General features: G+C 41.6%; 2 protein-coding genes across 3 annotated transcripts in view; one reads left to right on the plus strand and one right to left on the minus strand.

Moving 5' to 3' along the window:
* Positions 1-5,852, minus strand: part of Pfkfb1 (6-phosphofructo-2-kinase/fructose-2,6-biphosphatase 1) — a 61,694-nt gene extending 55,842 nt beyond the window's left edge. Inside the window, exons 1-3 of one of the 2 annotated variants that reach the window (XM_055617908.1) lie at positions 5,674-5,852; positions 5,004-5,103; positions 3,993-4,278 (exon numbers count right to left, since the gene is read on the minus strand). In XM_055617908.1, the coding sequence (XP_055473883.1) occupies positions 3,993-4,020 (28 nt within the window). In that variant the 5' untranslated portion in view covers positions 4,021-4,278; positions 5,004-5,103; positions 5,674-5,852. The remainder of the gene's footprint in view (positions 1-3,992; positions 4,279-5,003; positions 5,104-5,673) is intronic. The other variant, XM_055617909.1, reaches the window with a different exon arrangement.
* A 132-nt stretch (positions 5,853-5,984) lies between these two features.
* The window catches only part of Apex2 (apurinic/apyrimidinic endodeoxyribonuclease 2), a 19,126-nt gene continuing 11,568 nt past the window's right edge, over positions 5,985-13,542 (plus strand). Inside the window, exons 1-5 of the mRNA XM_055617896.1 lie at positions 5,985-6,183; positions 6,891-6,974; positions 7,736-7,916; positions 8,424-8,570; positions 9,262-9,331. Of these exons, the coding sequence (XP_055473871.1) occupies positions 6,030-6,183; positions 6,891-6,974; positions 7,736-7,916; positions 8,424-8,570; positions 9,262-9,331 (636 nt within the window). The 5' untranslated portion in view covers positions 5,985-6,029. The remainder of the gene's footprint in view (positions 6,184-6,890; positions 6,975-7,735; positions 7,917-8,423; positions 8,571-9,261; positions 9,332-13,542) is intronic.

A 13,542-nucleotide genomic window follows, 5' to 3' on the forward strand; every position in this document is an offset into this window, starting at 1 on the left:
GGCCCAAACTGGAAGAAGACTTTCACTACCTCACTGGTCACCCGATTCAACAAGGCATTGCAAAACTGTCTTTCCCTGGAGTCTGCTGCCTGCTTCTCCATGGGATCTCTCCCTCTTAAAATGAGCTCTCTTGGGTACTACAAAGAGATTGGCACTATCTGATCATCTTTATACTCTTTCCAGCCAAGGTTAAATAAATCAGAGTAAATCTGACACCTTTGGAATAGGAGTGAGTTGCAGCCATTGCTGGGCAGAGAGCCGATAAGTAAGCGCAGCTCACATGGCTGCCAAAGCTATGAGATGACCCAGCAATAAAAGTATCACAATCTAATCCAACCCCCCGGCTAAAGCTCTTCAAGCCAAGGTTTTGGGATGGGGGCTTAGGAGAGAGGAAACTGCACTGAGGATAGCATGAGGAACAAGCGGCAATGACCTCTATGTAAACAGCACAAATCTACAGGGCTATCTCTTCCACATGTCTCCCGTTCACTTGGCCCCACTCTTCTTGCCATCCCCTGGTTATTTTGAGACTTATCTGTAGAATTCATGCAACTACGCAGCTTGCCTGGAAGATGTCCAAGTGCCCTTTTACTTCATTCTTTGTAACCTTCCCACCCCCAAGAGTCCTCCAGTGATTGGGTATTAGGAAGCTCAAATTTCTTCCATAAAGCTGGACTACAGAAGGACGACCTCTTGGGAAAAGAAATCTCCAGCCCCTGCTCTCAAATGCTCCCAGCTCTACTTTGTCTTTGAAGAAGCTTCCTAAAAATATTTCCTCAGAACCTTAGTCTATACAAGGGTTAGTCACTCCAGTTGCTGTGCATTCATCATATAAGACTTTTAACATCAAAGCCTACCTATCTCAACAAGCCTACTGAAACAATGGTTCAGAGCAATTGAGAACAATGTAATGTGGAGCCACACTGTCTGGGTGGAATCTCACTTCTACCCATTGCTGGATCTGAGAAATCAAGAAGTAGAAGACTTAACTTTTCAGTGTCTCAATTGTTTTCTGTTTTGTTTTGCTTTTTCATTTGGTATATAGGAATGATAGCAGTGACCATTCCCTCAGTGTTAGTGAAGATCCAAGCTGTACTGACACACGTGGAGAAACCTGGGGAATACTGAATATATATTATTCAACATTTGTTTTCTTTGTGAATTCATCTTTTTTCCCAAGTTATTTGTAAGTTCTATCATGAGATTATGACACAGGATTAACATTTATACTGTAGAGTTCCTGAGAATCAATTAGAAAAGGAAAACTCATTTCAGTAAATGGTTCATCTTTTCCCCCAAGGAATGTGTAAGTTTTTCATGAGATTATGACACAGGATTAACATTTATACTGTAGAGTTCCTGAGAACCAGTTTGAATAGGTAAACTCATTTCCAGGTTTCTGCTAACTAAGTCGGGCATAAAATTTCAAATACTACATGCTCTCACTTATTTGCCAAACGGAAAAGATGTTGATAAAAAACTGAGTACAGACTAGTGGGAAAAGGGAGGGAGAGAGAGAGAGAGAGAACAACAAACAGACATGTATTCTGGTAAATTGGAGGAATGACTTCTGATGTTCTGGAGCACATTAGGATAATTATGGTTGACAATAGATAACTATATACTTCGAAGGAGCTGACAGAGGATAAATAATAAATATTTGAGGTGATACAGACACCAATTAATCATTGTACATTATATGCATGCATTGAAAAATCATACAGTATCACACAAGTATGAACAATTATATATCAATTCAAAGTAAAAAAAAAATAGCTAGGTCTTCCACATTAGTAGAGGGCTCCTAGATTCACAGAAACAGATGCAAGTCTTTTAATCCCAATAAGTCACATAACTAGTGTAAGTCTGTTTTAATGATCTCACCATGACTTTGTGTTTTCTGATGCCCACAAAGCATCGTTTCATTTATTTTATTTGCTCCTTTCAAACATCCACAGTAAAACACGAGGAAATGGGTTTGAGAAGGGGATGGCTTGTCCAAGGTTATCTAGCCAATCATACGAACATATCTTTTATGTTTACAATTTTTTGTCCTTACAACACTGCCATGCATCAGGAAGATAATTTTAGTAGCAAGAAATCTGAGCTAGGTAGCTGGAAGGCCTCTGACAAAGTCTGAATGGGTAAAACTCAGGGCCCAGGTTTGACAACCTAATTTAAACCTTCCTGCAATTATAAAACTCTTCACCACTGTTAAAAATTTTGAGCCTATAAAACAAAACCAAAAACAAGCCTTATAGAAATTCCTCAGCGTAGCATTCAAGCCTCATCTAAATCAAGTTCCAAGCTATCTATCAGACTTCTATCCTGCAGACCCCCATGGTTAACTGCATTGGCTAATTCACAGGGGTCCCCAAACACAGCATTTTCTGTCTTTAGGCTTTTGCACAGCCTGGGGTGTCTTCTAGTCTCACTGAACTCTGTCTTGTCCATAAAGACAAGTTTTAGTGCTTACTGTCTCTGAAAGTCAGCCTTGCAGCCTTGAGAGAAGATTTGCCTCTGGTTCTCATGTTGCCCATGTACCTCTATGTGAGCAACAATTTCTAGGTCTGCTATCTAACTAGATGCTTATGGCTCCTTGAGGATGTTCACAATCTACATTTCTCGGCTGCAGATGAGATAAACAAGGTGACAAGAAATCCTAGTTCACCCTGGTAGATATTGTAACAGCTTTCAGGGAAATGGATGGGGGAGCTGCTTTGTCTGAAGTAAATACTGTCATCTAAAAAAAAAAAAAAAGGTTTTAAAACTTTGGGATGGAACAGCATAAATAAAATGATGAAATTCTCCATAGTAAGTTTTAATATATTGGTTATAAATACAGGGTTCAATCAGCATCAGATTCACACTCAAGGCTAAAAGCTGAACCATAAGTTTTAAAGCGGGACTATCGCTAGGGAAGAAAACTATGCAGTGACTTTTGGAGAGCCATAGAGCCTGCTCTCCCCTCCAAGTACAGAGTATGGAGAAAAAGCTCATCTAAAGCACCAAGACAGTACAAATGGGCAACAAACTAATTAAAGTGGTCTCCTTAATGTTAAGTCTTGAAATGTGTGGTTTGTAAATGCATTTGTTACAGGCTAGGCAGCTGATGGATGGCTGACCACATGCTTGCAGGCTTTTCATGTATGAGCACATATCAGGACTTCTGTGACAGCAGCCAATAATCCCTTTGTTCTCAGCTACTGCCCTGGCCCATTATTCAACTATTTTCAGACTCCTGTCCAGTCCACAAAGCTCACTGCATTCTAGTCATAGGAGTGGCTCTCCACCGACCATAGTCAGTCAGGAAGGAGAGCATGTAGAAAGTTGTGGGTGGTACTACCTGGGGATGCCACATAAAGCCAATAGCACAAATCTCAGATACAGCATGAAAGTCCTAAAGCAAAAGAGCTCTGGATTCTGCCTTCTGCCCTTTCTTGATCATCAGGCCAGTCCTCTGTGGGAAGTAGGCTAGGGGCTTTAATTTCTATTTTACTAAGTTGTCTATTGACAGCCAGAGAAACTAAAGAACTTGTCAAAGTGTCATAGAAAATTAATCTGACTTTATACATTAGAGGAGAGGTCAGAGATACACTCTCTATTCTTCATTTAATTTAAAAATATACTACGTAGCTGGAAGCTATGCTGGGAGGAAAACGAAATCACAGCCATTCTGGGCTACACAGAAAGTTCAAGGCCCACTTGGGAAAGATAGTAAGACTCAGTCTCCAAAATGAGATAAAATAAAATGAAAATTGGAATTTCAAAGATAGTAGGAGATTGACCTTTAGCCAGTGTCCTAAAAATCAAGTACAACTGAATTTGAAAATACTGATGGATGGATTACATATATATATTATGTATCATTTCCCAGCTCTCCCATACACTCTAACATCAAACTCCAATGCAAAGAAAACTTTCTAAAGAGCCTGAAGCCAGGATTTGTGACCTGTAAAACACCTGTCTACTTTTCCTTTTTGCTCACCTACCTGTTCTCTTAGAGGCTTTTTCTTCCATCGCCTTTTATCCAATGGTTCCCCTGCATTTACAGACCCCCAAAGCAGATCCAGTGGGTGGCATCAAATAGGAAACCCAGAGACATCCGTTGGTTCCTGAGAAGGCTGAGGAAGCGCCCTTGGTAAGGGGTGTGTGCAGTGTTGAAATATTAGCTGCTGTAGTTGGCAAAGAAGTTCCTGAGCCACCGGGAGTCTTTTCTCTTCAGTCCAACCATGTGTTCACCTTGCCCCAAAGGTCAGTACTAATATTAACAAGCCACTGGAGAATGGAGAAATTAAAACCAGCTATTGAGGCGAGCAAGATCTGGATTTCCTTGGGGCTAAGCATCATATCTGACTTTAGTGCAGTGTGGGCAAAATTCTGTGCTTAAAAGCAATCTGGCAACAGGAAGAAAACTGTTCCTTTCCCTTGTCCTAATTAACCCACTCCTGGGATTCAATCCTTAGCCAGTAACTCCCAAAGCATGAGAAGGCTTAGGGCACAAAATTTTAATTACAGATCTATTTTCTGATGGCAATCACTAATAATCTCTAAGTCCTCTGGGGGTGGGGGAGCAGCCCACTGTGACTCTGCAGCCACTGATGATGATGGCTCAAAGGCTGTGAAAATCTGAGGGGCAGGGTGTTTGAGTGTGAATAACTCTGTAGCAATTTCCAGTGAAAAACCTTAAAGGACGCAAAGTTATAATTTTCCCTAGAAATTGGGCAATGTCTGTTAATTCTGTTTCTGTGATCTTAAAAATAAGTCAAGAACCCATTGCTACTGCTCTGATTATTCATCTGTCTGCTGAATATTTATTATATATGCTGTGCTAGAGATGATGGCAACTGCATTCAGGCTGTTGGCAGTCTATCGACAAAAGAAACCAATGGGAGTTGGCCATTGTGGTAAACGTTGTTACAGAACGGACCACAGAGTGCAGTGGTGCCCACAGGAAAAGACCTAAACAGAGAAGTGTGTGGAAAGAAGAAGCAATGGTTTACCTGATTAAGAAGGATTTAAATCTTGGCTCTCTCACTTCTGTGAGGCTGAGACGAATGTACTCAACTGCTACTTAGCTTCAGTGCCTCTTCCTGGTTTATCCTAAGAATGAAATGCCACGGTGTAGACAGGAAAAACCACAGCTGCATCGGGAGACAATACTATTCTGGAGTTTAAATGTTCTAGGCCTCGATTTTGCTCATCTGAGAAATGGAGCCAAATGCCACGTATGTGTTCTGTTTCATCCTTTACATGCTACGAGAGCCAAGACAAATATAAGGGGAGGATTTGAGGTAGTCTCCTGCCTCTAGATTCCATCAAAACGGAAGCCACCCTCCCCAGTCTTATCCTAGTACCTAGGTTCTTAATTGTTCCATTTTTCAACTGAAAAAGTCCCCTTCGCCACTGCCCAAAAGGACTCCAGGGGCAGAGGACCCTCAGTCACCGCCAGGGGCCGCTCACTTACGCCGGAGTTCCGTCTGGATGGGGGGAAGGGCTCTGGCAGAGTTTGTTTCCCAGGAGGCCCGCCCTTTGATAAAGTGACAAAATCCCACTTCTAAGTAACCTGACGCATCAGGGAGACTTTTGTGTAGACAAAAGCAGTCAGACTCTGGCGTCCAGGCTAGGGTGCGGCCAGAAGGGAAGGAGCCCAACCAGAGACGCGCCTCTCACCAGTCACTCTTCCCAGGTTTTGGATTGGGTCCTGCTATGTAGCCCAGGATGGCCTTGAATTCATGACTGAGCCTGCCTCAGTTTCCTGAATACTGGGATTACAAGCTGGTTCGAACAAGCCCAGCTTTCCTACAGCTTCCACCTCAGTTCCGTCTCCCGCCTAAGAGAACCGAACTTGAAGCCCCGCCCTCCGTTACCCGCACTGCGTGCGTCCTGCCGTAGGACGTCGGATGGGGCGGAGGCAACATGAGAGCGCCTGCGCAAACGCGAGAGAAGGCGGGAACCTAGGTCACTTCCGGGCCTCAGTGTTATTTCCCAGCCTAAGCTTGCTTTGGGAGACAGCACAGTTTACCAAAATGTTACGCGTGGTAAGCTGGAACATCAATGGGATCCGGAGTCCCCTGCAAGGGCCTGCATGCCAGGAAACCAGCAACTGTACCGCGACTTTGCGACACATTTTGGACAAGCTGGATGCTGATATTGTCTGTCTCCAGGAGACCAAAGTGACCAGTGAGCACTTGAGAATCCAGAATCTCTACCGTGTTTTTTCTTTTTCTGCTAACTTTCGCTCTCTGTTCCATCTCATTTCGGTTTTCCGTTTTCTCATGGTTTAGTTGCGTATAACCTGCCCTTATACCCACCTAAAAGTCCTGATTCTTTTCCTGTTAAACACCCCCACTGCAGCTTTTTGAGTTCTTAATTCCCACTCCTGTCCTGCTTTCCCTGTTGAAACCCCCTTCTATTGCACCAATTCAGTGCCTTGAAATGTATCATTTCATGTTCTTAAGCCAAACCCTTCAGTTTTCCAGTCCTTTAATTCCTACCTAATCTTTGCTTGTCCTGAACTCAGACTCTTAACTTTTTCCCATAGTCCCAATTCCTCCCTTCTCTTCCACCCCAGACCCTTAGATTCCTCTTTCATGTCGTAACCCAAACTTAGACCTCCTAATTTTTTCTCCTATCACCTCCAGCTCATATTCTCTTTCCCTCTCCTACCTCCTACCCTCACTTCAGATCCCCAGTCTCCAGTACCAGCTTTCTCTGCTTCCTCATTTAATTTGAATATCATTTTCCATTGTGACTTTTCCAGCTTTCTGGCTCCTGTCAACATAAACACCTCTCCACCCAACCCCAACTACAGCTCTGATGTATGCTAGCCTATAACTGTAATTCCATTGTTTCATGGGTCCACAGTTACCTCTAATTTTTTTTTTCAGGAGATGTACTGACAGAGCCCCTGGCTATTGTTGAGGGTTATAACTCCTATTTCAGCTTCAGCCGCAGCCGCAGTGGTTATTCTGGTAAATGGGGTCTTCTTGGGTATTTAAGTTAGTGTTGGTGATGGAGATGAGAAGCAGAAAAGTGCTTTAATAAGAAGGGCAGTTGGAGTGGAACAGGCTGTACAGTTGTAGTGTGTAATTTTTATATTACCTTCTTATTAAATATATTTCAACTTTTCATTTCCAAAGCTAAAGCTGCATAATCTTAGGTTATTAAAAAACCTAATATTTATGTACCAAAGTACCCTTTTGGCCCTCAGAAGTACAGGAGTGTCATGGTTAATTGTGTGAGCTCTGGGGCTTAACTGCTAGGGTTCACATCATGGTTCACTTCCTAGCTGTGTTCTCTGGCAACTTACTTTACCTTTGTGTTTCAAGTTTCTCACCTAGAAAATGAGGACAATGTGCTTACTTTCTAAGCTCTTACAAGAGTTTACACATATTAATGTATATGATGATGATAATAGTTAATATTTTATCAGCATTTGTAATGTATCAGCATTGTAATGTGTACCATGCATTAGTTTTGTTCTTGTAAAATATAACTTTATTCTAGGCCTTTTTTAGATGAAACTGAGGTCTCAGGGTATGGGTTAGTTGTTTCAGACTCTATAGAGCTATGTACAGCTCTTAAATTAGGAAGAATGTTCACATATTTTGAAACAGTTGTATTTAAGGAAGATAACCAAAACTGTTCCTTGAATGGGGACAGTTGGAGTGGAACAGGCTGTACAGTTGTAGTATGTTTGCTGCCAGTCCCATTTAGAATACTCTGTCCCCAGGTGTGTCTACCTTTTGTAAGGACAGTGTTACTCCAGTGGCTGCTGAAGAAGGCCTGAGTGGTGTATTTGCCACCCTGAATGGGAGTATTGGTTGCTATGGAAACATGGATGAGTTCACCCAAGAAGAACTCCGGGTTCTGGATAGTGAGGGCCGGGCCCTCCTTACACAGCACAAGATCTGGTAATAGCCCATATCCTCCTAGTACAGGCCATTACTGGTTCTAGCCTTATGGTCCAGAATATAAGGTCCATCTTATAGGTACGCAATTGTTATAGAAAAATTTCCAAACTTCCCTACCTGGACTGTAGTCCTCGCTGGGCTGAGTGATCCTGGAAAAAGCATGCTTTGTTCTCAGCCTTGCGTTCCCCTCACTACAATGGGAGACTGGCCTGGGAATACAGCTTTTTAATTACCATAGGCTCCTCAAAAGCAGCTTAGCCACCACAGAACTTATTGCCCCAAATTGGTTTCTTTCTGGCAGCATTATCACCCAATTTATCTGAGTACTGTGGCCTCCTTGCCCCACCTAGAATTCATCCCAAGACCTGCTCATGTAGTTCTCCCAGCATCTTTTTCTTCCATCCTGTGGACAACTATTACCTGGAAGCTGCATGGTTTGGGTATGGAAGGGGAAACTTGAAACTGACCTCTTTGGGTATGGGGATGGGGATCCTCTTTTCTCCTCAGCACACTGGAAGGGAAGGACAAAACATTGACCCTAATCAATGTGTACTGCCCGCATGCGGATCCTGGGAAACCTGAGCGGCTGACCTTTAAGATGCGTTTCTGTCGCCTGCTGCAGATTCGAGCAGAAGCACTCCTGGCTGCTGGCAGGTAATGTAAATATAGGCAGCCAGGCTTAGTTGAACTCATCTCGGTGACTGGCCTTGTGATGTACTCTATGAAAGGACATAGAATTTTGTCTTTGAGTTTCAGACACTGTCATGTTGACATGAGCAGACCTTGCTGTCTTAAAAGCTGTGGGGACAGGATAAAGTGACATGAACACAGGGCTTATACCCTCAGCACATATTCTGTCACTTTACTTACTGTGTGCATCAAGGGCAGCTCTGCTCCTTGTTCTCTTTCATCAAATGCCTGTGGGAAACTCTGTAGTAGGTTTTCAAGAACAAAATGTGCGGGGTGGGGGAGGTAAAGTGCTACCTCCAAGGATAGACTGGAAAGTGGGAATAGGTTAGAGTAACGAAGGGGTGTTTCTTCCATAAAGTGGTGTCTGAGCTCGGCTTTGAAGGATGAGAAGGATGGCATTAGGTAGAGAATGTTGGAGCATTTATGTCGTACAGAACAGTGTTGACCTTGTGGCTCAGAATTTGGTTCATTATGTTTGAGAAGCATCCAGAATGGGTCAAGATAGGAGAATGGAAGTGGCACAGTGCTATGAGTAATTGGTAGCAAAGCCTCTAGGTGGGAGGCAGCCTCTCTGTGCTCTTGGGCCTGGAAGAAAAATTTATGGGACTCCTCTCTCTTGAATATGTAGTTGACAATTGCTCATTGTGTTTTTCAGTCATGTTATAATCTTGGGGGACCTGAATATAGCCCACCGACGCATTGATCATTGCGATGCAGGCAGTCTGGTAAGGCTCCCTTTAAACCATAGGCCCCATTCTTGTTCTGTTCACCCAGGGGTAGCTTCTTTTTATGGAAAAATAGTGCTTGCTTTGAATATATGATTTTTTTATTCTGAAATTACTTGTGATAATTGTATATATTTACAGAGTACCACTTAATATTTTGACATGTAAAATGGCCAAATAGGGTAAATTACCTTATTTTCCCCTTAAATAATTCTCTTTTTGTGTGGGCAAACATTTGTAATTTTTTTAACTACCTGGTTTGAAGTATATAATAAATTATTGCAAACTCTTACTATACTATGGAACACTAGGCCTTTTTTTCTCATATCAAACTATTCACATTAACCAGTCACTCTATCCCTTTCTTCCTACCTCTCCTGGCCTCTGGTAGCAACTGTTCTACTCTGCTCCATGAGATCAACTCTTTAGACTTCCATATATGAATGAGATCAAATGGCATCAATCTTTCTAGGCTTGCCTTGTTTTCATGTTTTCCAGTTCAATTCATTTTGCTGCAGATGACAACACAACCAAACAAACAAACAAAAATTATTCTTCTTTCTGGCTAAATATATTATGTTCTGTATGTGTATTATATTTTCTTTATTTGTTTGTTAATAAATATGTAGGTTGCCTGTGTATCTTGGCTCTTGTAAATGATGCTGCAATGAACATGAGTTCAGGTGTTTCTTTGATACACCGATTTCATTTTCTTTACATATATCCCTACAGTGGGTTTTCTGGGTCATGTGATAGTTTTCACTTTAAACTTTTTGAGGACTTTCCATACCGTTTTTTAAAAAGATGGCAATAATTTATATTCCTGCTATCACTGCATGAGAGTTCCCCTTTCTCTGTGTCCTTGTCAGCATTTATTTCTTGTCTTTGATAGAAGTCATCCTAACAAGAGGGAGAGGGAGGTGCTACTTACTGCACTTGGTTTGGTCCACATTTCCCTGATGATTGTGTTAACCATTTCATCCTATACATATTGGCCATTTGTATATCTTTTCTTGAGAAATGTTTATTCAGATTATATGCCCATTTTTTTTTCTTTTTCTCTTTTCTTTATTATTATTATCATTTATTACAATTTATTCAATTTGTATTCCTGCTGTGGCCCCCTCCCTCCTCTCCTCATAATCCCACCCTTCCTCCCTTTATGCCCCTCCTTTAGTCTACTGATAAGGGAGGTCCTTCTCCCCTTCTATTTGACCCTAGCTTATCAGGTCTCTATATGCCCATTTTTTAGACTTATTTTCCTTGTTCAGTTGTTTGAGTTTCTTATATGCTCTCGATGTTATTCCCTGTCAAATGAGTATTTTGAAGATCTTTTCTCCCATTCTATAATTGTCTCTTTACTTTACTGATTGCTTCCTTCATGATGTAGAAGCTTTTGTAAATTTTATATAGTCCTACTGAAATACTGTTTTACAGGAATTTAGATTTGGTCCTTCATTATATATACAGTACTGACCTTATCTTGGCCTGGCCCTGGCCCATGTGCTACAGGATATGTCCAGTCTAGCTCATGGCCTCTAAGCCTTCAGTATATGAATGGAACATAGATACATTGTTGTCCAGTTCTAGAGTGGCATCTTCAGGGCTGAAGTGACATCCCTTGGAAGCTAGAGGAACCCAGAGGTGGAATTTCTAGGCAAGCAAAGACATCAGTCATAGGCCTATGATTAACTAAATCTTTAGAGGTCAGTAGAGCATTTAGGATGTGGGGAACTTCAGGTCTTATTGTTTTTAGAATGTCATGGTAAGGGAGGTAAGTGGCAGGAAGTAGGGCTCAAGAGTCCTTTGTAGCCTGGTGAAGATTTTGAAAACAGCTTTTCTGTTTGCATCTCACCCTTTTACCTTTGTGATGCAGAGAAAGCATTGAGACCGGACATTCAAGGTGCTTCTGGTTAGTGCCCTGTCTCCATTTAGTATCTCTGCTCTCTTTTCACACTAGATAGATAGCACTCCGCTACCCACTGAAGAAAGCTCTTTTCATCCTAACTAACTTTTTTTTTACTCTCTCCCAAATTAGCAGCCATCTCCTCTCTTCCTTTTTCTTAGATGAGCCTCTCATTCTATCTACAACAATGTTTCTTTAACCCTTAAATGTTTATTAGAGCAAACATATCAATACCTTAATACTACACCCAAACAATGGAATTAGAATCTCTTCCGTGTAGCTCCAGGGTGTTGGGTTGTTTGAAAAGACCTATGAGAGGCTTTATTATACACATGAGCTTGAGAACCGCTACCCTAGAATGTATATGAAACTCTTTTATCTTGACCATCCTCATAGAAAGAAGTGTTGTGATAGAAAAGCAAGCTGCCTGCTTTTTTCCTTTGCTCCCAAGCAAGCTTAAAAGGTGTGGGGATTTCTCCTTGCCTCCAAGCTAGCAAGCAGCTCTTCAATTGTGGATATCAGCTAGCTTTCCTGTAATACCTCTCGGTCTTGACATTTCCACCCCAACCATGGTGAGATCCCACATGTTGAGGACTACTTTCCAAGGCTGTCACTTCAGAGCCAGGCACAGTTGGAGCATCCGAGCTGTAAATTGAGGCTCACACAACTCAACCCTTTTGTTCATTTAACTTGCTAGAGCAAAACAAGTACTCAGGCAGCCACTATAACTTATGTCTAATGATTAGCTGAAAAGAATACTTTAAATTATTTAAATAGGCAGTTAGATGGAGAAATATATGCAGAGGAAGGTCTGAAAGGGGCGTTAATGCCAAGCTTCCGTCCTGTGGAGTTGGGGTGGGCCATTCTCCCAACAAATGGATGAATCCTCATTTATCTTCTTGTACCTCTATGTGTTCAGCTGTCCAGAAGCTCTCTGAACCTTATCCTTTGGGTTTTTATGGAGGCTTTACTGCATGAATATAAATGCTGAAAGTGGGATAAGGAAACTCATCAAGGCCTGTGAAGGTTTTTCATCAATTTTACTTCAGTGGTTCAGGCATGGATCCTCTGAAATTAGTGTCTTTTGTTTTATTGAAAATAGGTTCTTATTTTTTAGACAATATATTCTGATCATGGTTTCCTCTTCCTAATCTCCCATATCCTCCATTCTTCTCTACCCTTCCAACTCTATGCCTTCTCTCTTTTGAGAAAACAGAAGTGGGGAAAAAGTGGAAGAGAACAAAACAAAGAGAAAAAACAAAGCACAATAAAAACAGACAGAAAGAGAGAGGGACCATAAAACAAAAAATCACAAACTATAGTATGTTAACAAAAAGCCAGTAAGGTTTGCTGTTTTGTTTTTTTTTTTTTTTTTTTTTAAGTTTAGACAAAGCTAAAAAAAAGTACCATTGTATTTGTTTTGTATTAGCCACCTACTGCTGGGCATGGGGCCTTCCCTTCAGTGTGGTTAATATGCATTCAGTGAGATTCCATTGGAGAAAACTAATGTTTCCTTTTTGAGCAGTTGTCTATTGGAGGTAGCCTCATAGTTATAAGGGTGGGAAATAAATCATGTCTATTTCTCCCTTTTCAGCAATGGACCCCATCTGGCTTGGACCTGTGCAAGCTGTCACACTCTCTGTCTGTTCATATGTGTGTGGAAGGCATTGCTTTTTTTGCTGTCTTCCATCCCCTGTTGCTTCTAAAATCTTTCTTCTTCCTCTTTCTCCTCCACATCTCTCTGAGCCCTGAAGAGAAGGGTTTGATGAAGACACCCCACTTAGGACTGAGTATTCCAAGGTCTTTTAATCTCTACACATTGTCTAGTTGTAGGTGTCTCTTTCTGTATTTGTTCCCATATTCTGCAGGTGGAAGCTCCTTTGATGGTGGCTAAGCCAGGCACTGATCTACAGGTAAAACCTAATGTTGTTAGGAATCATTATGTTGCTACATTCCTTAAGCAAAACAGTAGTATTTGTTTTTCTTTGGTCCCTGGCTTATCTAGTCTCAGGTTCTTGGCCACCAAGGTAGTGTCAAATCCTATCAGAGAGTGGTTGCTTATACCCATAATTTTTGTGCCACTATTGTAGCAGTACATAATGAATGCAGGTCACCATGGTTTATTAAAGGGTTTATAGCTATGGTGGTCTTTACTTTCCTCCTTTGGCAGTGGTCAGAATATCTTTCAATACCATGAACACTGTTCAGTAGTGATGAAGGCTGTGGTTAGGCACCAGCTTGACTTTTCTGTGTTCATATGTGTGTGTGTGTGTGTGTGTGTGTGTGTGTGTGTGTGTGTGTGTGT

Source organism: Psammomys obesus, unplaced genomic scaffold (genome assembly GCF_907164565.1).
Source record: "Psammomys obesus unplaced genomic scaffold, mPsaObe1.curated_primary_1811, whole genome shotgun sequence".
In the NCBI taxonomy this organism is placed as follows: Eukaryota; Metazoa; Chordata; class Mammalia; order Rodentia; family Muridae; genus Psammomys; species Psammomys obesus.